The sequence below is a fragment of the Rattus norvegicus genome, chromosome 12 (genome assembly GCF_021556685.1).
Source record: "Rattus norvegicus strain SHRSP/BbbUtx chromosome 12, alternate assembly SHRSP_T2T, whole genome shotgun sequence".
NCBI classification, from domain to species: domain Eukaryota; kingdom Metazoa; phylum Chordata; class Mammalia; order Rodentia; family Muridae; genus Rattus; species Rattus norvegicus.
This window is the reverse complement of record NC_141545.1, coordinates 34,516,519-34,544,109: the sequence shown is the minus strand read 5'-3', so window position 1 is coordinate 34,544,109 and position 27,591 is coordinate 34,516,519. Positions and strand designations below refer to the sequence as shown.

Below are 27,591 nucleotides of genomic sequence, written 5' to 3'. Positions count from 1 at the left end.
CCCAGAGGCAAGATCTGCAATTGGAGTCTGGAGGTGAGGTGGACGCTGTTACCAGGCACAGATGTGGGCCCTCATGCTGAATAGTAGGGTGACTCCTTGGAGCTCCCTGGGTGGTCAAGGAAATGGCCTCCGCTCTACCTCAGCTGGCTTTGTCCCTGTGGAGCTGAGCAAAAGTGTTCCATTTATAGAGTGCCAGGAAACGGGTTGGAGACACGAGGTTCCGGAATCGTGTGCAGGAAGCTGGGGATTTGGCATGTCCCAGCCAGAACAATGGGCTTGCTGCCCACTGGTGGCTCTTAGCACATGTCCCCATCTTCCCAATGGAAATCACCATTATCATCTGCCCGGGCTCCAACAAGACATCCCCTGTGGCAGCTGTACCTAGGAGGTACCGTTAGCTTGTGTCCTTGGACGTTTCCAGGATGGTCGTTTTTCACTTCTTGGCCACACTGACATCTTTCCCCTCATTTCCTTCCACTTGTGTGTCTGGACAGGAAGCTCTCTGACATCTAAGTGGCGGGGGCCAGAGGGAAGAATTATATCACGCAGCAGGGTAGGGCTCTGAGACACCTGCCCTTGAGGGCAGCCCAGGACACGGGCTACACCATACGGGCTACACCTTGCCGTAGCATGCAGAAGGCTGGAGGTTGGTGCTGTCCACCCAATGGTCATTTCCCCATGATAATATCATGGCTACGTTCTATTAGATCTGGGTGATGGTCCCTATGTCATTTCTCCTTTTCTGGCTGCTCTCTGTGGGATTGCACTTGCTCTGCCAGAGGTAGGTGGCGGATGCTGATAGAGCCCAGGGAACCCAAAGGTCTTGCCCTTTTACTTGCCTGAGTCTATGTGGGCATTCCACTGTCTGGGCCATTGCCAGCGATAAGTGTTTTTCTTGGATGTGTTTCTTTGTTCAGGCTGTTTAATTCAGCTAAAGTGCTCTGCTGGGCAGGGAAATAGGCCTCTCAAGTAAAAGCCTTTTCACAGAGCACCATAGTGCTTTGGAAAAGACCCGAAGTGGTCCCCCCCACCCCCGGGAGTGACAGGTGCTTCCCAGAAGCAATCAGCCATAACCCCATAGTAACCCCTTAAATAGGGCTGTTTTTCTGAACTTCAGGGATCGTGAAGTGAATAAATAGAGCCTCTCCTTTTCCCAGGGTCATGGAACCCAGACCCACCCCACAGTGGGAGGCAAGTGTCTGTGTGCAGTGCACAGGGGGTCTCGCCGATGCACTAGGTATTGGGGAGTGAGGCACAGGTCACAAGTAGGAAGGAGTTCAGTTTTCAACGTATTTCTTTCTCTATTCATTAATTTTGTCATTTGACAACTTTGCACACGTATATAATCCATACTGACCACTCTGATGCCCTTACCTACTCCCAGACCCCTACCGTCCCAGGCTACGAGCAATATCACCAAGAAATCTTTCTTGCTTTTGTACCTATTTGTTTTGTGACCCGCTGAGTTTAAACTGTGACCGCTGGTCTGTTGAAGCCTAGTGGGTTTGGTGACTCCCCCCACCCCCGGCCCCACATCCAGAGTCTGCCAATAGCCAATAGTTCAGCAGGAAGAGGTAAGATTCCCCCGACTTCCCCTCCCATCCCTGCCTGATTATAGACCAGGGCTGCTCTGGGCTGTCCCCGTGCAGATGACTATAGTTGGGAATTCATGATTCCACAAGGACTGTCAGAGCTAGAAAGGGCCGTTTCACGGCTGTAGCTTATCTTTCAGCTCTTCCATGCATTCTGCCTCTCTTCTGCTATGTTACCTGAGCCCCACATCCAAGGATGTGATATAAATATCTTTCTATTTTTTTAAAGATCTATTTATTGTATGTATGTGAGTACACTGTCGCTGTCTTTAGACACACCAGAAGAGTGCATCGGATCCCATTACAGATGGCTGCGAGCCACCATGTGGTTGCTGGGATTTGAACTCAGGACCTCTGGAAGAGCAGTCAGTGTTCGTAACCGCTGAGCCATCTCTCCAGCCCCGTGATGTCAATCTCTTGCGAAGGACTGGTCCCTCAGCTTCAACTTACTCTTTGCACAGCTATGAGTCTCTGTGTTCACTACCATTCATGGACCCAGGTTCCGGGGCCATACAACTACACCTACGTTTAGTTTTGCTGGAAACGTCACAACGTTCTGCTTGTTCACTGACACCACCAGATGTGCCAGTTTGTGCTGGTCTGTGCCGCTTCAGTTTCCTACAAGCTTGGTGCTTTTGCACAGGGATCTCCGTGCACTCTTTAATTCCTTCTGACCTTCACCAGGACAGCCCGCCTTTGTCTTGACCAGCAGGTCTCAGGGCTACTTCTTCTGCACCCCCCAAAGCATGTGACCATAAACCCAGAGGAACAGAATTCCTGGGGCACAGGAACCAAAAACCACACATATTTAAAGTCTGTTTGTTGTATCTGGGCTGCAGACAACCAGAAGACTAGGAATGTGCCTCTTACCAGAATCCCCTAGTCTTGTTTTCAACCATCCCCACCTCCAATTCCCCACATTCATCCTAAAGTGGCCCACAACCTCTCCACTGCTGAGGCAATCGATTTCCTAGAACATTCTGGGATTGGACAGCTGCACTCCGGCAGGGTATTGTTTTGTTAAGCTCCCTGCTGCCCGTTCAGTCATTTGCCTGTCAGGTGAGACCCCACTGTAAGTCTGTGGTTTTCCAGTTGGTGTTCCTCAGGCTGTGCTGCCTGGTGGGCAGCTCTTTCCCAGCCCACTGTCGCTTGCTTCCTCAACTGCTAACTGGGCATTTGGTCATCACTGTGTTGAGAACAGGTAGGGTCTCCTGTGGGGTCTCCAGGCCATGCCTTCTGGGTAGCTACTTTTCTGATTCTCCATATCAGAGACTCAGCTGAAATCTTCGCATGTCTAACCTCCATTTGTACCACCTGAGGTTGTCTCTGCTATAAATGGGATGTCGGTGAGCATTCTTCCCAGCAACCTCCCTGCTACCCTCTACCTGCTCCTGCCCATCAGGGCAATCCACCACCATCCTGATGTTTGGGCTTCTGGGAATGAGATTCTCAAACTGCTAGGCTGGGTAACTGCTCTGTGATACATCTGCTTAGACACTATCATAAATAGCTTCTTCACTGGTCCCTATCCCACTTCTGACCTGTCAAGACTTCATTTGATTTCTGGGGGTGAGTGTGTGTGTGTGTATGTGTGTGTGTGTGATGTGTGAGTGTGTATGAATATGAGTGTGTATGTGTGTATATATAAGTGTGTATATATGATATGTGTGAGTGTGTATATGAGTGTGTGAGTGTGTGTGAGTGTGTCTGTGAGTGTGGGTATATGTGTATGAGTGTGTGTGTATATGAGTGTGTGAGTGTGTATATGTTTGTGTTATGTGAGTGTACGCATGTGTGTCTGAGTGTTTATGTCTGTGTTTGAGTGTGTGAGTATGTATGTGTGAATATGAGTGTATTTGTGTGTGAATATGTGTATGTGTGTATGTGTGTATGTGAATGTGTGTGAGTGTATATGAGTGTTGTGTGAGTGTGCATGTGTGTATATGTGTGTGCAAGTGCATATATGTATATATTAGTGAGTATATGAGTGTGTGAGTATGTGTGTGTATGTGCAAGTGTGTGTATGTGTGCATGCATGTATATGAGTGTGTGTATGAATGTGGGTGGGTGAATGTGAGTTTATATGTGTATATGAGTGTGTGTATATAAGAGTGTGAGTGTGTATGAGTATGTATGAGTGTGTGTGCATGTGTGAGTGTAAGTGTGTGTGTAATTAACTTGTGGAGGAAGTAACTGGAGACTTAGAAGCAGAAGGATGCAAGGCGTGCTCATCTGGGCCTTACCTGGGCTTCTCTGGCTCCGCCTGGCTCGTTCCCTGAGTCCCTGTGCTCCAGCACAGAACTGCAGCTTGAATACTAGCCAGGCTTTAAGACCTCATTCTTCCCACTGAAGTGTAAATGTTGTCTGGCATAGACTCACTGATTCCCTCCCTGTGGACATCAGCTAGTTCTGAATGTTTTGTGGCTATTAGGCAAATTTGTTTCAGTAGTTATGGAAGCCTCACCTATGTGAGACATTCCCTGGAAGGGCTGGTCCTATCCGCTAGTCCCTTGTTAATTAATGAATGACATTCTGCCTTTCTCCTGTGTCTGTAAGGACGTCTCCCTGCACCTTTTAAACTGTTTTGCCTTCACCGGGGAGAAGATCTCAGGAGCAAGTTGTCTATTTTCTTAAACAGTGTATGCGTGTGTCTGCACACGTGTACTTGGGGCCCCAGGAAATCGGGATTGAGCTGTAATGTTTACAAGCTTATAAAACGGAGTAACAGATGGGGACATAAGAAGCAAGGACAAAGCTGGGAGGTAGCTCAGTGGGGAAGGAGCTTGCTGAGCAAGGAGGAGAAGGAGTTCAATTCCCAGCCCCACTTAAAAAGCCAGGCATGGTGGTGACAGCTACCTGTCACTCCATCAGAAACAGGCAGGTCCTTGATGCACTCTGCCCAGACAGCCTAGCCTTCTCTGTGAGCTCCAGGCGAATGGGAGTCCTTATCTCAGAGAAATGAGGTAAACAACAGCTGAGGAATGATACCCAAGGCTAGCCCCTGGTCTCTATATGTATCCACATGGGTGGACTGATATGAACACCCAAGCATGCACATGCACAGGCACACAGCAGTGCATACACACATGCACACACACACACACACACACACACACACACACACACACACTACACAGAAACAGGCACCACTATAGCTTCATTGAATATTTGATTTCTCTTCGAAGTAACCAGCTACTTTTTTTTTTTTTTTGTGGGAAGCAGCACTTCCATATGGCATATTCCAGGGTGCTCAGTCGCCGCGATCCACCATTAACAGTCACAGAATCAGTCAGAGAGATAGGGATTTCACAGCCTTGTAAGCCCGCACGATCTTTCCAAGGACAGGAGGGACCAGTCAAACCCCAGAAGCTTGTTAGCCACTCAGCCGAACGGAATGGATGAGCCCCGGGCCAGGGAAAGAGCACAGGAAGATTCATAGCTCTTGAGAAATGACCCTTGAGATTGACTCCAGACTTTCACATGCATGCATGCACACGTATGCACACACTCGGAGACAGGGGTGGGGAGGAGCGAGGGGGGAGAAAACCCAACACAGTCTGAGTGACAGGCTCAGGTCTAACAAAGAGCGTCTTCACGATGCTCGACACAGCAGAATCCAGGGGCGGGAAGGACGAGGACTACAAGGTGGAGAGGCCAGGATGGGCAGAGCAGGTATGGTGTGTGGTCCAAGCTCCACCATCTCGCCTTGTATCGCAGCAGAGCGATGGCAGAGGGAGGACTGTGTCCATCTTGGGAGAGTCTTCTAACTAGGCATCTTGAGAACGACAACTACCGATACGCACAGTTCTCGGACAAAGGCCTCTGAGACGGAAACAGGCCAGCCATTCAGCCAGCAGGCAGCCTTTGTGCAAATAGGCTATGGGTCTGTCGGGTGCTGGGCTTTAATAGGGCAGGAGCTGAGCACAGTCCCATCCTGTGGGTCTGACCTACACCTGACTCTGTCCCTTAGGAGACCGGATTTGTGTCTGTGAGGATGAAGGAACAGGTCAGAGTGTGCAGAAGATGAGTACTGAGCCGATGTCACTAAGGTCTATTGGAGTCACCTGAGGAGACAGGTGACCCCCCCCCCGCACTCCCCCCTTATTCTACCTCCCAATCTAATACTCAAGTCACCTCCCCGTCCTTCTATGGCTCTGTGGATGTTAGGGACAGATCACAGCGCATGGCTGGGTTCTCCCAGGGAGGGAGACCACAGAGAGCAGGATGACTGTCCAGTTCTCAGTGGATCTGGTAATGGGTGCTGTGTAGAAGGCGGTTGTAGAAAAATATGTAAAATCCCGACCTGGGGTTTCTACCCTGCCTTTAGCTATTAAGGTCTCAGATGAAAGACACACTCACAGCCTTTATATTTATGATTAATTCTAAACAGCCCAATAGCTGGGCAGCTGCCTACCCTCCATGCTACTTCCCCATCGATAACTCCGAGTTATTACTTAGTATTTAGTGTGCTCCACCTGGGCTGCTCTTAACTCCAACTGGGAAGCCCTCGGGGCGACGTTCTCTTGACCCTTAACCCTTGGCAGCCTCTCCTTCCTCCTCTGCTTCTTTCCTTCTACTCTGACCCCAAGACCAGGAAACCCACATCTCGCCTGCTTCTCTTCTTCCCAGCTATTGGCTGTTGGCGTCTTTATTTACCGATCCCAGGCAGGGTCCCTTAGCTGGCATCAACAGGAGGACTCGCTTGCCTCTGGGGCAACCAGCGTGGCTGGGCCCAAATTATCATTAGAATGCAAGCCACATCGTGCCCACCCACTGCAGGGCAGGGTGGTTGTGAGGGTGGGGCCCACTCTGGGGCGTTGAAACCTTGGGAAAGGAGAGTGTGTAGACGTGAGAGGGAGGGAAATACAACAGTGGATGACACCTCTGGGGAGCCTGCAGGATGAGTTATGAAGGAGGGCTAGAAGGGTTAGGTCTCCCAGGCAGCTGCAGCAGGGCGGACAAGCTCAGAAGGTGTGCGCGCACGGGGTGGGGTGGGGTGCGAGCATGTGTGCGTGTGTGATGGGGGAATGAGATGGTGGGACACATAGGTGGATGGATAGACAAGCAAATGAGTGGTAGAAAGGTGGAGTGGACGGGCAGGTGGATAGGTGGGTTGATGGTCACATGGGGGTGGTAGGTGGGGACTGGGAGGGGCTGTTGATAAGCAGGAGAATGGGTGAGTGGATGGGCAGGTACAGAAGGCTGAGGGGCGGGTGGATGGACAGGTAGGTAGATGGGACTGGTGGACAGGTATGCTCAGCTAGAGTAGAAGACGGTGCTGCAAAGGGAGGGTGTCCTTCCTCCCTTGGGCACCGATGTTACATCTTTCCCATGAGGGTCTAAGGTGTGCAAGATAGGACTGGGTTTGTGCTGTAAAGACAAAGGAGGAGGATGGGTGGCAAGACAGCCAGAGTGGCTGTGGAGGAGGATGGGTGGCAAGACAGCGAGAGTGGCTGTGGAGGCTAGTGGTCAGCGACCTCAGCAGCTGGACCGGGGTGGCCACGTGGCAGCTGTGCTCTGCTGCAGTAGAGTGCGCATGACCGCAAGAAGCGTTTGCGTAGACTGGTCTTCTATGGGTCCCACCCGTGTCGGTCAGTGAGAAGGAACTTGATCCGTATGAAAGGAGGTGGGGCCATTGCAAAACGGGATGGGGATGTGGCTGTGGAAGGAGGTGGCAGATCTAAGAGAGATGGGGTGGGGCCAGGGTAGAGAATGCTTCCTGTCACCAGAGGCCTCTTCAGAGGGCTCTACCAGTGGCAGGACCCCTTCCTGTGTCCCAGACCAGAGTACAGATCTGACCTGCTCAGGACAATGGAAGGTCAGTTTGGGTCCAGAGGAGAGTTCAAGGACAGGTTTCCTGGTTCATTAGAGACACACCCTCTCCTAGCCCAGCTGTCACCAGAGTTAAATGCCTAACTTCTGGCTCAGTGTCATCTCACCCTCCATGGGCTCCTGAGCATGCTCTGCCTACCCCTACGTCTCCATCACTGAGGAAACAGCAGCTGTTTAATGCCAAGTGTGGCTTCAGGCATGGAGGACTTTGTGTTAGACCTTCCCCTGAGTGCCTGGTAGCTGTGTGGTACCTGGGCAGAGGGATGATCTGAAACCCTCTCTCTTCTGTTCTGAGGCAAGTGGCTGGAAGTCCAAGTTCCCATGCCTCTCCACAAAGCTCCTTTCCCCCCTCCTCTTCTTCCTCCTCCTCTTTCTCCTCCTCTCCCTCTTCTTCCTCTTCTTCCTCCTCTTCCTCCTCTCCCTCTCCTTCCTCTTCCTTCTCTCCCTCTCCCTCCTCTCCTTCATCTCCCTCCTCTTCCTCTTCCTCCTCCTCTTCCTCCTACTTTTCCTTCTGCTCCTTCTCTTCCTCTTCTTCCTCCTCCTCCTTCTTTCGAAACCCAAAAGCATCATGCAATTGCCTCACTCATCCATGCAGGCTGTTTGTGAGCTGATAAGAGACTTGGAAGTCTGCAGGTGCCGATCTTGGGAAGCCCTGGAGGGACATGGTTTAGTAAATCCTAAACCATGCTGAAGGAATGGGTCTGTCTCGAGACCCCAAAGGCCCACACTGGCCACAAACATTTGAAACCTGAATTCTGTGTTAGTCAGACATCATTTTTTAGGACCTCTGAACCACACAGGTCAGTGGTGGTGTTTCCCTCTGACCCTGGTGCATCCCCTGTGGCAGTGGCCCCATGGCAGTGACAATGTGTTAGAGCCACGGGAAGCTGCATCTGAAGAAACGATGTGCGTCAAGAGGTGAGGTTGGCCCTTCCGTAGGACTGAGGCCCATCTGTAACCTGTTGCTATGGAGAAGTAAATGCTAGCTCAAAGTATGAGGTCATATGTGCACTCTGGTTGGTCTGGAAGCTGGACAGAGCAGATATCTAAGAGTGCATGGTCTATGGGGTCCTTAGCTCCTTGTCGGGGAAATCTTCCTACTCCTCTGATTGGAACCAGCCAGAAAAGATTTGAAAGCCAAAAGTCAGGCCGTAAACACATAGAGGGTGAGTTTGGAAAATCATGGCACAGGCAGGGTGTTGCCTGGCTTGGCTTTTCCCTTCAGCCCTCAGGATGGTCCACCCCACTGTCCTGCCCTTGCTGAGGGTCGGAATTAACAATCATGGTGCCATCTGCCTTCTGCTCGGGGACAGTGTCTCTTAATTCCTTTATCAGTAAAATCACACACTAAGACACAAAGCAAACACGTATCCGAACAAGGGGTGTCAAGGGACCTTCTCAGATATATCCCGTCCCCTTTCATGTTCAGAAGCCTACACTCCGCTATAAACAGCAGGTGCTGAGTAATTGGCTGGTTAATCCCATCTGGAAGCTCATTCCAGAGGTGGAGGGAGCCCGAGGAATCATGGGAGCTATTCTGCAGTCCCGGAAGCCCTGGACAGCACAGCAGGTGTCTGGGGAAACAATCAGGCTTGTGTGGGATGGTACTGGGGTTTCTCTGCTAGTACCTTCCTAGAGACCCTGCCAGGCCCTTCCGGATGCCCAGCACCCTGCTGACCTTCAGAAATGGTTTTTCTCTCCAGCCCAGGAAACTGGGAGTTGAATGAGCTGCTGGCCTCCCACGGTCCTCGGCAAGTGGAACGTGGGCTGTGCGAGGTGACTCACCTATTCATTGGCATAGCGGAATTCCCATATGTTAAAATCTCTCTGGAAACTTCAAGGATGCCTTTCTTTATTCCTGTATTTCTTCTGCTTCTTTTTTTTTCCCAACTCCATTTTCCCAGCCAAAGAGCTGTGTCTGGGTTAGAGCCGGAGGACCAGCTGGGTAGGGAATTCCTTGTTGGGTCTGTGACCTTGGCCCCGGACCCAAGACAATCTAGTCTGTCCATCCCTTATGGACCACACACACTTGGCCTTTCTGCACACTGGCCAGCTGCATTTTTTCTTTGAAGGATGTTTTAACTCTGGTCTCAGGGGGGCGGAAGGGACAGAAGTAAGCCACCCAGGAGCAGACGACCTTCTGGTCTCTCTTCATGTTTCTTGTGGCATGGAGGGCTGGGGCTGATGTCCTTTGGTCACTGCTTGCTTTAAATACTTCTAAGGGACGTGGGTAAGACAGAGACGGATCTCTTAGACATTTCTGTGCAATTTGACACCAGAGGAGACATCCAACACAGGGCTTCTGTCCCAGTAGAGACGCATGCACCTGGCCTAGCTGTCACCTGGGTTGTCGTCCCTCCTAACTTCCGGCTCAGTATCATCTCACCCTGCACGGGCTCCTGAGCATGCTCTGCCTCCCGCTATGTCTCCATCACTGAGGAAACAGCAGCTGTTTAATGCCAAGTGTGGCTTCAGGCATGGAGGACTTTGTGTTAGACCTTCCCCTGAGTGCCTGGTAGCTGTGTGGTACCTGGGCAGAGGGATGATCTGAAACCCTCTCTCTTCTGTTCTGAGGCAAGTGGCTGGAAGTCCAAGTTCCCATGCCTCTCCACAGAGTTCCTCCTTCTTTATATGTGGAAACTCAAAGGCAGCATGGGATTGCCTCATTCATCCGTGCAAGCTGTTTATAAGCTGATAAGAGACCTGGAAGTCTGCAGGTGTCTGTCTTGGGAGGCCCTGGGGAGGTGTGGCTCAGAATGAGTTCTTGCCGGTCACTTGGCTTCTCCAGCTTTGTCCCAGGTACCCTGGATGTTCAGGATTCGAGAGGTCTTTGAGGAATGGTACTGGAGGGATGGTTCCACGGTTTAGAGTGTGTGCCGTCCCTGCAGCAGACCCAAGTTCGGGTCCCAGCACCCACTTCAGGTGGCTCACAGCTCCTTTAATTAGCTCCAGGGGGATCTAGTGCCCACTTCTGACCTCTACAGGCATTGCACTCTCATGCATGTATACATAGGCGTGTGTGTGTGTGTGATTTTGCCACAGGGGTCCTGGGATTACAGATGTGCATCACTCCATCTGGTTTTTGATTTGAGTTTAGGAGTGCTTTTACTGGTTGAGCCCCGGCGTGCCCTTGGCCTGGGCCATGCACTTGGGCTGGGGGCAGGGCGGGGCGGGGCAACTGGTCCCACTCCAGGACCTGCCCTTGGCCTTTCCTGCTGTGACACGGAAGTAATTTCATTTCCTTTCATTTCAGACTCAAAAGCAGTATGTCGATGCCACCAATGAGAGCAACCGCCTCTTCCTGTATTGTGCCTTCCTTAACTTCAGGTACGTCCGTGTGGGGGCTACCAGGTGGACAAAAGCAGGAAGTGGGGGAAGACAGCAAGGTGTCCACCCCAGGCCAGGCTCACATCCCACAAGGCAGGGTGTTAGTCACCTGCTTATGAAGCCAATGTGTTTGCATGACCATGCACGAGGCAAGACCTGATTGGGTATGACTAGAGGTTGTGTGGATTTAAAAGTCATTTAACGTCCTTAGACTCGGTTCATCAGGGGTACCAGGAGGCCGCAAGGAATACTTTCCCCTCTGCCTTCTATCGTGAGGGGCTTAAGGGAGGGCTAGGACTTGGGACTTTGGGAATGGCATTCAGCGGTTTGCAAATCAAAATCTGTTGGGGCCAGCAAGATGGCTCAGTGGGTAAGGCTGTCTGCTGCCCAGTCTCATAACACAACTTTGATGCTCACACAATGGAAGGAAAAAAGAAACTCTTCTGGCTACCATATGCAAAATCCAGCATGCACGCATCTATTGTTCCCAAATACATAAACGTAATAAAAAACATCTCTCTATTTGATGTTTAGCATTGGAGTCAATGTCCAGAAACAGTTTCCAGAAATGCAAATAGCCCAATAGCCAGAGACTCAAATATCCCCCGATTAGGGTGACAGTCCCTAAATTGACATTTGCCGAAAGAAGAAATCAAAATGGCTGACAGATGCAGAAAATGAAGCAAAACAAACCAATATCCCAGTCCTCGGGGAAATAGATGCGAATGAGAGAGTAGTGAACCAGATCCCCAAGGCAGGAGGAATGAATGGTTGTTATAACCAAGATGAGATCCATGGGTGGGCAATCTCAGGGCTGATGGGCACAGTGCGAGAAGCTGAGATCAGAGTGGGTGATGAGCTCAAACTGAGCAAGAATGAATTACAGTGACTGCTGAGAGCTGAGGAGAAGGTGGCAGGGAGGGAGGCAGAGCAGAAAGAGCTCAGTGAAAATCAGTTAAGCCAGGTTAGTGACAACGACAGAGAGACCAGAGCCAAGTCTGTTCCAGAAGCCCTAGTGGAGCCATTCAGCAGGTGAACGTCACCGAAGGGGACCTATGCCCACACGAGTTCAGTGTAAACATCCCTCACTCACTTCAGCCAAGAACACCGTCACCTGTAGCTTGGGAGAACACCTCATTGACCCCGCTAAGGCAACATGGAGGACCCATGCCAAGAGAGAGAGCTTCTGGGGCCGAGGCTCATTTTGTATGACCTTCAAGGAACAAGGGTCAAGCGACAAGCAGAGCTGACTAGCAATTACAAATCAGAGGAAGAATCTGTTGGTATTTAGAGAGATGTCAGTAGCGTTCAGGGGAATCCTGGGAAAACCAGTGTTGAGGGGGTTGTGTTCACAGCCCTGGAATGCAGGCTGTTCCCAGCAGCTGGCTGGGGCACAGGCATTGAACACATTAGTGAAATTTCCCACAGATTCCAATAACACGTGAAGGAGATTGTAGCGACTATTGAGACGCTGGGTGCCCAGCGGTCAGGACTCTTGTCTAGAGGATAATTACAAGTCGGCTAACTCTGGCCTCTTCTCAGCTCTGTGAAAGATCAAGCCTGTGAGGGAATTCTTGTGTTGCTGACCTTTTTTGACCACCACGATTCAGTCAGCCACAGGAAGAGAGAAGATTTATGAGTTTCTTTTTGGCTCAGGAGAGATGGCTCTGTCAGTTAAATATTTGTCTTTCCGAAGCAGGAGGATCTGAGTTTGATTCCCTGGAACTCACGTGAAAAGCTAGCCATGGGGGAAATGTACTGCTTGTACTAGTTCTGGGGGTCAGAGGCAGGAGGATGCCTGGGACTGGCTGGCAGCCAGGCTAGCCTAATTGGTGAGCTCTAGGCTAGTGAGAGACACTGCCAAAAAATAAAAGGTGGCTAGTATGTGCGGAATGGCACCCAAGGCTGACCCTCTGGCCTCTGCACATACATGTGTGCTCACATACACACATACACACACATGCACATGCACACACTCTCACACATACACATGCACATTCATACTCAACTCTCTCACACATATGAACACACGTGCGTATAGACTCACACACATACATACACATTCACACTCACTCATACACAAACTCACACACATGCACACACATACTCACATGCATGCACACACTCTTACATATGCATACTCACACTCACACACATACATATAGACTCACACACATGTACACATTCACATACACTCATACACACACAATCACACTCTCTCTTATACACACAAACACACACATGCACATACATATGCTTTCACACACAGTCACACAGTCACACACACACACACACACATATGCATGTATGCATGCACACAGGAACTCCTTTTCACTCCTTGTTACCAAATGAGCTATTTGACTCTTAAAAAAAAAAAAAAAAAGATAAGGGGTTTTGGATTTAGCTCAGTGGTAGAGCGCTTGCCTAGCAAGTGCAAGGCCCTGGGTTCGGTCCCCAGCTCCGAAAAAAAAAAAAGATAAAAGACAGCATTCTGGTTAATTCCTGTTGTTGTATGCGATAAAATGTTGACCAAGAGAAACATGGGGGGGGGGGAGGATTCATTTGGCTTACATGTTAGAGTTCATCATGAAAAGAAGCCAAGGATAGGGACTGAGACAGGGACCATGAGGAACATTGCTTGCACCCCATGGCTCGCTCAGCTACCTTTCATATACCACCCCGGCCCACCTGAGTAGGGAATGGTGCTACCCACAGTGGGAAGGACCTGCCTACACCAATTAGCCATTAAGGAAATGCCTCACAAATGTGGCCACAGGCCAATCTGATGGAGGCAGTTCTCCCCTCTTCCCAGATGCCTCTGGGTTGTATCAAGTTGACAGGTACAAGTAACTACCACAGACCGCAATGCTGGCCAGACTGTGGAGAAAGAGGGGGTGTGAGTTAGCACAGCCATTGTGGAAACCAGTACAGGGGGCCCTCCAGAAGAGGAACCAGATTCACTGCTATTACACATCCAAAGGAAGTGAAGTCAGCATGTCAGAGAGAGAGAATATATTCCCAGCATAGCATACAATAGTCAAGATATGGTAACAGCCTCCATTGGTAGCCATGCCTTGTAGAATTCTCTTTGGCCCCAGCTCCCAGAGACAGCCCTGCCACCAGCATTCAACCAGACCACTTTTCAAATGATTACTTATTAGAGATGCAGGAAAACTCAGTTTGATAGCATATTTTTCTTAGCGTTGATAAGTGAACTCAGCTGTGCAATCACATGGCCGAGATCTGTCAACTTCTGAGGCAACCCCACAGTTTGCATCTGGAGGTCAGAGGACAACTGTGGGGAGTCAGTTAGTCTTCTCCTTCCACCATGTGGGTCCCAGAGTTAGAGCTCAGGTCGTCCGGCTTGACAGCGAGCGCCTCTGCCTGCTGAGACATCTCGCTGCCCCCCCCCCCAGTTCATTTCGAAGGGAGCTGCTTAATTTTCCAAACAGTTGGGAATTTTCTAAAGACCTTCCTGCTGTTGATTTACAATTAAATATTTTATGATCTGAAAAGGTACTTCCTACAGCTCCAGTTTTTAAAAATGTGCTCAAGGTTGTTTATACAACCTAGAATGTAGTGCTCTTGGGGAACAATGCATTCGTGGTGGGGAATTCTATAAATGTCAACAAGGCCATCTTAAGTGGCCGTTATGCACAGGTCTTTTGCAACTTGGTGGCTATTCTGTCAGCGTGTGCTGCCAATCATACCGGGCCTTCAATTCCCATTGGGTTTGTGTTAGATATTCAACCAGCTATGAACCTGAAATGTTTGGGTTAGGGAGAATTACACCTGTAATGAGCACGCGCAGACTTCTTTCCGGTCATTATTCCTTCTGCAAAGTGACTGTCCACATGCCATTCACACTGAGTTCCATTTTATACGTCATCTGGAGATGAACGGTAAGAGTTTGTAAGTGGACTCTGCAAATGTCGGACCGCTTTAAATGTGTAAGCTTCTTTGGAGTTTAGTGTTCACGAGGGGGTCCTGGAACCATTTCCAAGAGTGAGGAGGAGAAGCTGAGTCAAAGTCACAGGCCAGAAAGACAGGAAAATAGCAAGATCCTAGCCTGCCTGGACTACGGAGTGAGTTCAAGGCTAGCCCAGGCAGCTCAGTGAGACCTGGCCTCAGAAGAAAAAACGTGAAAGGGGAGATGGGGATGTGGCTTAGTGTGCATGAGGCCCCTGGTTCAGTCTGCAAGCTTAGCGAGAACAGGATTTCAAAAGCGGGGAGGGACAGAAGAGGAGGGGTGTGGATTCTCCATCATGACGGGGGCCTGGGATAACTGCACTTGTCTATGCTCCAGGCGTCTTTACCCTGGAAGGTGAATGCTATTCTTAGTCCACACATTTAGACGCCAATTCCTCTGACCTTTTTAAATTTAGTTTTTAATATGTTTGATTAGATGTGTGTGTCTGTGTGTGTGTGGTGTGTGTGCACGTGCGTGCATGTGAGTGTGTGCACGTGTGGGTGCGTGCCCACGGGAGCAGGTGTACATAGAAGCCAGAGATACTGGATCTCCTGGAGCTGGAGTTGCAGGTGGTGGTGAACCCTCCCAGTGTGGGTGCTGAGAACAGAACTGGGGAGCTCTGGTAGAGCAGGAAGCCTTAATTCGCAAGCCCGGTCTTCAGCCTCTCCTCTACCCTCTTGATTGGCATCTCCTGTTGCTGAATCTCCACCCATCATTTTTCTTTCATCCAATTTTACTAGAACAGGGACTCCTGACTTTTCATTTATATCTTTTAATTTTTTTTCCCTTGTTGTGGTTCAACTCACAGTGTGTTCAACTCACTGGTGTGCACTTGCAACGAATAGCATTTCACTTTACACGTATTCTAAGATACATGAATGCATCCATTGTTTCCTCTGCCCTTTGCTTGTAAGGTCATCACTGTCTCCAGTAGTTCTCTACAGGTTCTGTGTTTCTGGCCCAGACGACCAACTGTTTTGTAGAGCAGTTACAGACAAGACCAGAGTCGTGCCATGCACGCCTACACTTGTCCCAACTACAGCTATTTTTATGTCTTTGTTTTTGTCCTTTAACCTTCCTTGTACTGTAAGTCTAGTGGAAGTAAATTCAGCTAGTCTTCATTGGAGAACAAGTTGTCTCTCTCTGTCTCTGTTTTTCTGTGTATCTGTCTGTCTGTCTCTCTCTGTTTCTTTTTCCTTCTCTCCCTTCTTTTTCATTCCCTTCCTTCCTTTCTTTTTCTCTTTCTTTCTTTCTTTCTTTCTTTCTTTCTTTCTTTCTTTCTTTCTCTTCCTCCCTCCCTTTCTTTTCTTTTCCTTTCTTTCTTTCTTCCCCCCTCCCTCCCTCTCCCTCTCTCCCTCTCTCTCCCCCTCTCTCTCTTTCTCTCTCTCTCTCTCTCTCTCTCTCTCTCTCTCTCTCTCAAGGGTTCCTCTGTGTAGCCCTGGCTGCCCTTGGACTCTCTCTGTAAACCAGGCTGCCCTCAAACACACAGACACCCAACCTGCTTCTGCCTCCGTCTCTTTCGTTTTTGAAACACATTTTCACTGGGGCCTAGGATCCTGGACCACTTTTTTTTTTTTCTTTCTTTTTTTTCGGGGCTGGGGACCGAACCCAGGACCTTGCGCTTCCTAGGTAAGCGCTCTACCACTGAGCCAAATCCCCAACCCCTGGACCACTTTTTCTAACTTTGCTTTTGTTATTTAACTGTCTTAAAATATTTATTTCTGTGCGTTTGGGCGGGCACCGCAGAGCATGCGCAGATCCATCAGGGGATACCTGCAGCTCAGTCATCTCTACCTTCCACCCTATGTGTCTCCCAAGAGCTATCAAACTCAGGTCCTCAGGCCGAACGGCAAACACCTTTACTGGTTGAGCAGCCGTCGTCACATTTTGGAAAAGATTAATATGCTAAGGAACCATATAGTTATTCTCTTGGTATATACTTAATATTAATGTATACATGGATTCGTCCATTTACTTCTGTGGGACCGAGGGCAGGACCCAGAGCTGTTCATGCTAGGCACAAGCTCTACCACTGAACTATATTCCCCACCCTCTCCCCTAATAGATTCGCATTTCTCCTTTATGTTTGAGACAGGTCTCACTTTACAGGGTCGCTTAAAATTCACTCTGTAACCCAGGCTGGCTTTGAACTCACGACAGGTCTCTTGTGTCAACCTCCTAAGTGTTCAAGTTAGAGGCGTGCACCTCCGCGTCACGCATGGTTTCAAAATATTATTCTTTTTCTTTTTCAAGGTGAGACACTTTAAAAACAAGCACACGCCTCTTTTGTTTTTTTTTCACAACTTACCCTGAGTTTATGCATGTGTTTTGATATATGTTGTGTATCGCCATGCGCTTACATTCATAGGAAATATGCAGAAGTGTTTCGTCTGATATTTCCATCGTCATTCCGCACCGCTTCCTTTGTGTCCCACCTCTGTTGATTCCCGTTTCCCCCTTCTGTATTTATACACATCACACTGTATTTATGTACCCGAGTGACCATATTTCTGCCTTGACGTGGACGTCCCAGGTCACAGGCTGTGCATATTTTTGATGCTATCTGAAACTGTTCAGCTGTCTGCTGGGCAGATTTATTTGTGTGGAGCTGGGAAGCTGCCTCTTTGTCCCCCGATGCCTCCCTTGGGAACAGATTTCCATCCCATACAGAGGTGACACCACCCAGATTGCAGCTTCCCTGGATGATTAGGGCAGAGTCTCACCTTCAGGGTCCCGTTCCTGGGACGTGACTTTCAAGGCTTGTCCACATGCCCCTACTCTAGAGCTGAGGGCCATGTCCACCCTCCTGCCTGTGTCCACCCCTGCTAATTCTCAGGGTCACCTAGAATGGGAATGCAGCACATCCTTGCTTTAGGTGGACATACAAAGCAGCTGGGTTAAAAACGATTGCCTGAGTGTGCGGTCCCTTCCCAGGTCCTGGGAAAGTTAGAACCAAATGTTGGGTGGGGGAGGGGCCCAGACTTCTTTGCATTCCGTAGTTATTGATGGAGTCGGGCTCCTCTACGTGTGATTCCATTGGCTCAGGCTTTGCTTTCTGTTGGGTACGTCTGACCTCTCCAGGAGGTGGCTCATTCACAATGAAAACCACCCAGAAAGCCACCGGAGGCTGCATCTCAGTCACTGAGGTAGAGCACCTGCTCCATGGCCCCTTTCCCACACTCTCAGCCCCCTCCCCCACTTCAGGCTTACTATGGAAATCCTATAGCTGGGTGTCTCGTGCACGGATATTGTCAGGCATGCAAAGTGGGGGTCTGGGTTACCTCCCTCCAGGCAAGTACCCCTCTCCCCCTGACACACAGGGTAGAAGTAGGAGTTACAGCAGAATACAAAGCAGAGACAGCCAGAGCCCCGCAGCTCCTTCTGTTCTATAGACAGGGGTTGAGGGGGAGGTTAGGGGGTTTGGCGGGTACTGGGGGGGTGTGGGGGGTGGGGCCTGCCTCAGGCTAAGGCGCGCGAGTTTGTCTTTGCTGACAAAGATCCCTTTCTGGCATCTGAGAGGACAGAGAAGTGCACACAAGAAAATGACAGTGGCCAACGCACTCACTTCAGAGATTAACTGGCTGGCATCGGAGCATATTGGCCTGGGTGTCACTGTAAGAAATCATGGCTGTAACAGCAATTAGAGATGAGGACATTACAGAAAAGCAAACACTCCATTTGACCCCAGCCTCCTCCCCTGACCTCCTCCCACCCGGAGGGGTTTTGGAGGCCATTGTGAGGAGGGTGTCGGTTTCCTTAGTAATTTGCATTCATTTCCGTGTGTGTTCATGGGAAACCAGGTAGATACTGCCTCCTGCATACCATTAGGATGCTGTGTGTGGTGTCGCTTTTTGTGCGGCGTTTTCTGTGCAATGACACCTGGGCCGAGGATTCTTTTTCAACTAAATTGGGGGTGGGTGCTGGAGCGTTGACTCAGACGTAAAGAGCAAGATAACTGATTTCGCAGAGGATCTGTGTTCAATTCCTAGCACCCATGCAGCAGCTTACAACCGCCTGTAGGTACAGCTCCAGGAGATCTGATGTTCTTTTCTCGACTCTCCAGGCACAGACAGATATCCTCATCCCCCAACACACACATAAAATAAAATCTGTAAAATAAAAATTTAAGCAACATTAACATGTGCACGTGTGTGTGCGTGTGTGTGTGTGTGTGTGTGTGTGTGTGTGCACGCGCATTCTTTTTGACTGGACTGACAACCAGCAATCTCCAGGAACCCCCAGCACCCCCCAGCAACCCCCAGCAAACCCCAGCATTTCTCAGCAATCCCCAGTAATTCCTAGCATTCCCAGCAATCCCCTTGCCTCTACTTGCCCACAGCACTGGGGTTGCAGGATCACATAGGACCACACCCAGCTTCCTACATGGGTTCTGGGAATCTAATGCAGAGCCTCGTAGGTGTACAGCAAACAACGTTAACCACCGAGCCACCTTTCCAGCCCCCAAAGGTTTTTAAAGTACTATGCGGGAGTTTTATATTTATAGGTACCACATTCTATCATATTCATACACACTGCCTTTTAGTTCTGTTTATCTTACTTATTTATACACCTTATATTTTACATATCTGTCCCCCAGATGTGCACTGAAGAGCTATAATGTATTTTCTCGGGATACTCTGGATTCTCTGAGTATCTGGACTCCTAAGCTGGATGCTGGGCCACAAACTGGACCCTTCCCAGACTGGGAGGGGTCCAGGAGCTTTCCCAAGGGGACCAAGCTAAGGCAGTGACCCTGCCTCTCTCTGTCCCAGGGAGCTTTCCGTGGCCTCAGCAGCACACCATCCACTGTCTAGTTTTACTACTAGGATGATTTGCACCCTCCTGTCAGAGTTAGCCAGTGAGTTGTTGCGTTTACGGGACTGAGGGATGTCATTGCTCCCACTGAACATACCTGTCCATTGTACCCTCAGCTCCGGAGAAGGCGTCTGGTCCAGCCAGGGCTGTGCACTCACGGAAGGAAACCTCACCTACTCAGTGTGCCACTGCACACACCTCACCAACTTCGCCATCCTCATGCAAGTGGTCCCACTGAAGGTGAGTGCCACATAGACCCCACGAGGTCCTCAGATCACAGCAGCCGTCACCACCCTGGGCACAGATCTAGACTAGCTACAAAGTTATCTTATATCTGGAAGAGGGCTGGACACATTGTTCTCCCAGATCTGGGAGATGGCTGGACACATTGTTAACATCTTTGAAGGGCATGATGGCGGGAGTCTGACATGAGTTGGCTCACATAGAAACCTACTTTGATTAAGGGAGCATACAGGGTCATGGGACCCAGACCAGAAGCCTAGAAGCTGTGAGCTGTCCTAGGAAGATGCTCTGGGGTTGTAGGAAATGAACCAGTGGCTTTTGACAAGCACACCAAGAGCCAGCCGAGAAAGTAACTTGGCTAGTGAGTTGTCTTTGGAGGTAACTTCTTAGTCGAGGGGTGGGAGGGTTGGAGTTTGGGGGGGGTTGGGGAGTCGGAGGGTGGGGGGATTGAGCAGGTGAGCATCCGTACTGGCTGGGAACCCCAGTGTCACAAAGACCACCCAGAGGGAAGGCACAGGTGCATCCCCAGTCTCACTGTGGGAGACAAGAGTGCTCACGCCATTGGTGACATTTCGAATGACTCCAGAGTAGAGCGTCTACCTCTGGATCCTCTATATGCTGGACCCCTGGACTGAGAGATTTTCGAATTTTCTTTGGTCTACCTGGGAGGGTCTGTTGAGCACTACAAAGGGGTGCGTGCTCTCCAGAGAGCAGCTGCTCAGGCCTGGCATTCGTCTCGAGAGGTCCAATCTACACAGTCAAAAAGGGGAAAAAAAATCAGAAGAAGAAGGAAATCCAGACTCATTTATATCATAAATCTGTCACCAGTGAGTATTGGTGACACCAAATTTAGACAGTCTGTGGGTGTCTTCGTGGGAGAAAAATCACATCTATTCATTGCTAGGAAAGGTTGATTTGAAAATGGTTTAAAATTATCCCCGTTTAAAAGGAACAGACTCATGAACATTAACAGAATTAAGGCAGCTCTCACAAGTGAGACCAAGCCTGGGGCACACTTACAGAATTCATAAGGAGTTACAAATGACCACATCTCCTGGACACCAAGCCAGCTTCTTCCTGGGTTCTGAGTCCTCTCTTGTGGTCTTTGAGTTTGTGGTTCAAGTCTTACCCCATCGTGTTCCCATCTCTTTTACTCTCTGAGAACTCTCCTGGCCTCCTCCACTCCTGATTTCTTCCTTGGGCCTCATAGCTAGAAGCTTCTGTCTTCCTGGTTGAGTGAGTGGGGTCTTTCTGGGCAATCTCAACAGACAGTGAGGCACACCTGACTTAGATTACTAGACCAATACTAGGAGGGGTGCTCTAGGATGATGTCCCAGGGAACCCTAGGATGATGTCCCAGGGAACCCCAGGATGCTAAGAGGAATGCTCTAGGATGATGCCCCCAGGAGACCCCAGGATGATGCTCCAAAGGACTCCAGGATGATGTCCAAGGAGATGTGAGGATGATGCTCTAGGAGACCCCAGGATGATGTCCCAGGAAACCCTAGGAATGTGGTCTGAGGTTGGCCTTGCCTACTCAGCAGGTCCCATTCAAATCCATGAATTTTAAATGTGCAAACTTGGTGATCTAATCAGAATTTCATGCTCAGATACCTTATCTGAAAGTCTCAATTTCTGGATTTGATTTAAAAAAAAAAAAAAAGTCAAACAGGGCTAGGGATACGGCTCAGTGATTAAAGCACTTGCCTTGCATGCTTGAGGGCTGGAGTTTGGTTCCCAGAGACACACATAAATGTTGCGTGGGTGCGGCCGGCAGCCCACCTGCAGCTCCAACCTTGGAAGGTGGAGATGGAAATCCCCAGAGCAAGCTGGCTAGCTAGACAAGCCAGATGGGAGAGCTCTGGGTTTGAATGACAGGCCCTGCCTCAATGAATAAGGTAGAGCGGGATGGAGGGAGATTTCTGACATCATTCTCATGCCTCCACACGCATCTGCACACACACGTGCAAAGACACGCACGCAGCGTGCCTGTGCATACACCCGTGCACAAATTAATTACATGTAATTAAAAAGCAGAGGACCCAGCCACACTAAGCTGAATTTGACCGGGAACAATATCGGAGGGGATGGAGGTGACGCAGCCCTCGCAGGAAGAGGGGTCATGGGCTCAGCTCATTCCTGTCTCCACCATCTTCCCTGAACCAAGCTCGGTAGACAGTCACCTTCAGTTCGTGCTTCTCATTCTTGTCTGTGGGAGAAGGATGGCCCGACTGTGCCAAGGGGCTCAGGTGAAGGAGGAATAAGTGGTCTTTGGCTAGTGGTCCCACATGCTCCTCAGAATGGGAACCCCGGCTGGCCGCCTGCAGTCTTTCCAGGCACTTCAAGGGCATTGAGTTTGTGGTCACTGACTCAGAGGGATCCAGTCCTGAAGCCAACGCCAGGTTTTTTTTTTTTTTGTTTTTTTTTGTTTTGTTTTTTTTTTTTTTTTGGTTTTTTGTTTTGTTTTGTTTTGGTTCGTTTTTTTGTATTTTGGCATTTCTAAATCTGGCCATGATGGGAAAGAATGGGCGTAGCACAGCCTGGGTACACCCTACCGTCCTGAAGCTGGTGTTGGGGTGCGAGCGTGGGGTTCTGTCATGGAACCCCCTTGGCATTCAGGGTCATTATACCTATCTCTAGTCTGGATCTAAGCTAGTGGCAATGGGATGTGGCCCTGAAGGGGGCCTGCATGTAGGCATGAGAGCAAGGGGTGGCAAGGCTGGTGGGACCAATGTGTGAGCTGTTTTTGTGCATCATAGCCAGGACCACATGGGTTTTTCCTAGGGTTGGGGGAGTATGTGAGGACCGGGCACTGGTAAGCGCCTTCTACAGGACATTCAGCCTGTGCAGGTCAGGCAACCTCCAGGAGATACTTGTATCCCTGTCCTGGGCTGTGGGTCTATAGTACTCACTCCTTCCACCCAACTGTGTCAGCTGTTGGGACACTCAGGGTTCCTCCCTGCTGTGTGCTGTGAGGCTGCTAGCTCCCGAAGGCCATGGCAGATACCAGAAGGAGACCGAGTGGGTACCACTCAGTCTGAGAACCCAGCCTCAGCACCCTACCTTGAGGCCCTAACCCCAAGCACTCAGTTGAGGGTTCTACTTCCGAACCCTCCTTTATCCCCTAACCCTCAACCCCTGAACTCCAGGCCTGGAACAGAATGGCCTTTGAGCATGAGGACCTTAGGGGAGTCCCTGTTGTGAGGGCTCATGGCAGACTGGGATGGAGAGAGGAGGATGAGGGGCAGGCCTAGCCATGCCCTCTGGGAGTATGGACCTCTTACATTAAATCATCAGTGTCCAAGGTAGCTCAGCTAATAAAGCATTTACCATGCAAGTGGGGGCTGGAGTTTGGGTCCCTAAGAACCCCTAGAAAAACTGAATGGGCTTCGGGGATTCCTGGTTCAAACTGGCTAGCTAGGCTAACCCAATTGGCTCTGGTTTCAGCAAGAGCCCTTACCTTAGTAATAAAGGGGGATGGGAGGTAGGCTGGCTGAGGAAGATCCCAGATGCCATTGCTAGAGGCCTAAGGGTAGAATCTCTTCCTCATCACCTTCCCTAATCCTCCTCCCTGTCCTGTTCTCCGCCCTGTTGCCTCCCATTTCAAGTTCCTACCTATCTCCCACTGTCTCATTCTCTCCCTGTGATAGCCTCCCCATTGGTTGCTTTCTGTTAGCCATCTTTTGCTTCCCCACCCCTAGGTGCCCTACCCTAGGTCCTTACTCTGGGGCCCACCTTTTGACTCCCTGACATCAGCTCCTCCAGCCAGAACCAGGATGCTGCTGTTGGAACAAGAGTCACTTAAAATGCCTGTCTTATTCCAGAATCTTCATTTAAGAATCAGATGCTCTGAAGCTATGGGGGGGGGGGAGGAGCTTTCTGCAGAGTTGGGGGTTGTCTGTCTCCTCTGGGATCCTATTTCAGGAGGACACTGCCTTCAGAATGGAGGTATCGATCCACAGAGGAAGGGGTAGGCTTGGTGACTAGGTGCAGGGACAGATGAGGCAGAGGGAAGTCTCGGACCTACGGTGCCCCCAAAAAATGAAGCATAGGACTGAGGGTGGCCAGCACGAGCAGCTCAGGCTCCGAGGTGAAGCGTTCCATAGCCTGAGTTTTGATCTCCTTATGGGCGGGGAGCCCCACAGGAGTCCAAGGACCCTATGGAAGAGGCATAAAGAAGTAGAGGAATTCTTTGTGGATTTTTGTAGACATTATACACACACCGCAGAGAGCAAACCAACCCCCCACCCCCAGCCACCTCCCTCGCCATGCCACCGGTGGTTTCCATCACCACCGACAAGCCTTCGGAGCCTGCAGCAAGCACCCCTTTGTTCTCCGAACAAAGGGTGAAGATTGCTCCTTTCTTACAAACGATTCGGTGCGTCTTGGAGATTGCTCCAACTAGGTGCATACAGAGCAGCAACATCCGTGTGCCTCCCCAGGATTCTGACCTCCACGGGGACTTGTTTCGGTGGTAGTTCTTTCAGACAAGGGCGAGATGCCGCACCCCCCTTCAACGCCCCCTTTGAGTGCCGTAGGTTAAATGTCCCTGCCGGACCCGAGACCCAGAAAGTTCAATGTTAAAACCCAGGCCTATGTCTTCAAGCAGCCTGGCCACGCCTCTGAGATGATCAGGGAAAACAAGGGGACTTTTGCCAGCAGTTACAGCTGCCCCCAGCGCTTTGGAACCAGGACCTGCCAGCGAAGGGACAGGGAGAGGGTCCTTATCTCCTGGTGTCTAGTGTTCATGAAGGACTCAGTCTTGAGGACCTAATTCACTCCTGGCCCTGGGTCTTTGGTCCTTGAATTCCCACCCGGACTTCTAGGTTCTGGGCTCTGCACTCCAGCCAGGAAGGTAGCTCCCTGTTGTGATTGGCAGGTTCGCCAATCTATCAACCTCAAGGTTGATAGATTTCATCTGGCTTTGGCTGCAAGGCCTGTATTTTGTTTGCTGCGAAGAGCAGGTGTGCCTCATTTCCCTGGTAAGCCAGGTGGCTGATGGGAGACAGAGAGACTCCTGGGTCCTTGTAGGAAGTGTCTGAGGTCCAGATTCCTTAGAGGACTCTCCCGTGGGGTGACCTGAGCTGCAGAAAGCCTAGTCTCCATGTCTAATTAACTCCATGTGGGGTCATAGCATCTCCATCTTTCCACAGTAGCTGGGTTGCTCATGGCCACCTGCATCTGCATCGCGTATCCATCTCCATAGGACGCAGGGTGCTGACAGCCTGGGCTCAGCCCCAGTAAGGCTCCTGCCTGTGGTCAGCAAATGATATAGCTGATTAAGGTGAGGGATAGCCGCCAAGCGCGAGCTGTCCAGCGAACCATGGCGTCTCTCAAGACCTGGCCGTATCTGGGCTCTATCCAGGGCCAGAGAGTTGCATGAAGGAACCTCAGCCTCCATCAAAGCTGGGACGCCGTCCCTTAGAGCTGAAAACCCCCAGCCTCAACAGAACAGGGATGGGTAACCAGATGCTGGGGGATGGATGGGACCGTCAAATACAGGCTGCTGGGTTCCAGTGGAATTCGTAATCTGTTTACATGTGTCTTCTGTTGCACAAAAGATAATCTGTCATGACAGATGCCAGTCTAGGTGACCACACGGGTGTCCATTTAATAGAAGGTCCCAAGGGCTTGTGTGTGCCTGCCAGTGAAGATATGCACGTGGTGACTGTCAATGTGGGGGTTAGCGATACCGAGGACAAGAGACAGGAGTGATCCTCTGTGGCTTAGCGTATTTTCTCCCCCAACATGCTGTATGTAGCCTTCCTAGCCTTATGTCTGTGGATCCACTGGTACCCACCTCAAGCCTCTCAATGTTGCCCCCTGCATTTCATAGCCAGAAGAGGCACATGTCTCTCTGATCATCCTAGATCAGTCATTCAGACATGGCTGGGACTATGGGGGTAATGTGGGGGAAGCCAGGGGATACAGTGTAGCAACTCAGAGCAGGGAAAATGCCAACCCTGAAGTCCAGTGTGGTATAGCTCTCTGTGTGGCAAGTCACAAGGCCAGCATTGTGGGTGTATCCACGATGGCACCATCCCAGCCAGGGGATGGGATGGGAGGCCAGCCTCCCTCATCTCCTCCTGTTCCTGCAGCTCACGCTCGGACACCAGGTGGCGCTGTCGTCCATCAGTTACGTTGGCTGCTCTCTGTCCGTTCTCTGCCTGGCTGCCACACTGGTCACCTTCGCAGTACTGTCGTGAGTCACCCTCTCCTTGGGTCCCCGGGAAGTCTAGCAACTTCCTGGAAATATCAGTGCATCCTGTCTCTCCATCCATTCCTCTCTCTGGCTTTGAAGACCCTGGGGGAAGGGGGTTTGCATTCCAGCCCTGCATGTAAGGGCACAGAAGTGACTATGTGACTGTTCTTCCGTGACTTTCACTTTCACATCTGAGGTGCAGGAAAGATGGAAATAGCAAGGCCTGTACGGTAGGCTCACCAGGTTTTAGACATGCCAGAAAGGTATGGAAAGTCCCACCTTGGCGCTTGAGTTCCGGTGGGATCTGAGCCAGGCAAAAGCTAGCACAGGCATCCTTGGCTGCACCCTCTTCAGCAAGCTGTGGTGCTCAGTTTTGAGGCCAAGTTATGCATAAATGCCTTTGGATGGGGCCCATCAATAACCAAGAGTAAACAAATGCCTTCTCGAGCAGTCTGCCATGCACAAGGAGACAGTGCGCGGAGGTGAGCACCTTGGGGTGGGAGGCCAGGAAGCTCTCCCTTTTGGTTGCCATCCAGGCCTCTAGGCAGAGCCCTGCCAGGAATGACTATAAAAGGATGGCAGGTCATGCAGCCACCCTCCTGTATCCAAGAGGCACTCTCCCTCCCTCCCTGCGGCCCAGGATGGCACTCATGACATCATGGGGTCTATCTTCTGCAGGTTCTCATTCAGAATTTCAATTAGAATCCTCTATCTCTCCACCCCCACCCCCCACAGTGGAGGGTGTGAAATAGAAGGCCCAGGGAAGTTAGACTGAAATTCCCGGAAGGGCTCAGGCTGTGCAGGGTGACTGGGGCTATGAAAGGAACTGGGAGGCTAGCCAAGAACCAGCAGGGTCTAAGCAGGGAGCTATGGGATGGGGCAGGGCTAGGGTCTATGAAGATACCAATGGTTTCTCAAAGAGTAGTAGATGGGGACCTGAATGGGGATAGGGTGTCGAGGCTCAGCTCCGGGACTCACACCCGCCTCTCTGTCTTCAGTTCCGTCAGCACCATTCGGAACCAGCGTTACCACATCCACGCCAACCTGTCCTTCGCCGTCCTGGTGGCCCAGGTCCTGCTGCTAATCAGTTTCAGCATGGAGCCTGGCACGGTGAGTAGGTGCTGGTTCTCAGCCTGTAGCCGTCCCTTTGCGCCCAGGTGTCTGTCTCCTCAGGAAACTGGGGAGGGAATTGCTGGAGTCTCTTCTTGGGCGCTGGGAGTGGGCATGGCTGGGGAGTGGCGAAGCCATGGGTCGTAGGACTTTGGGTTGAGAGACTGTCTTGGCTCCCCACGATGAAAATGAGGTCATGTGACTCGAAGTGTCCGGGGAATGAGTACGAATAAACAAAACCTCAGCACAGCCACTGTGCACCCTGTCTCACCCTACACCATTGCTTGACTCCCAGGTCCCGTGCCAGGTGCTGGCTGTCCTCCTACATTACTTCTTCCTGACTGCCTTTGCTTGGATGCTGGTGGAGGGACTGCATCTCTACAGTATGGTGATAAAAGTCTTCGGGTCAGAGGACAGCAAGCACCTCTACTACTATGGGATAGGCTGGGGTACGTAGTAGGGGCGGGGCAGAGGGCAGGGATAGGCTGGGGTATGTAGTA

General features: G+C 50.6%; 1 protein-coding gene across 3 annotated transcripts in view; it reads left to right on the top strand.

The window, feature by feature from the left end:
• The window catches only part of Adgrd1 (adhesion G protein-coupled receptor D1), a 114,344-nt gene that overhangs the window by 62,859 nt on the left and 23,894 nt on the right, over positions 1 to 27,591 (top strand). For all 3 annotated transcript variants that reach the window (NM_001432115.1, NM_001432114.1, NM_001432116.1), the window contains 5 exon segments: positions 10,678 to 10,751; positions 19,653 to 19,776; positions 25,878 to 25,981; positions 26,980 to 27,091; positions 27,387 to 27,540. In NM_001432115.1, the coding sequence (NP_001419044.1) occupies positions 10,678 to 10,751; positions 19,653 to 19,776; positions 25,878 to 25,981; positions 26,980 to 27,091; positions 27,387 to 27,540 (568 nt within the window).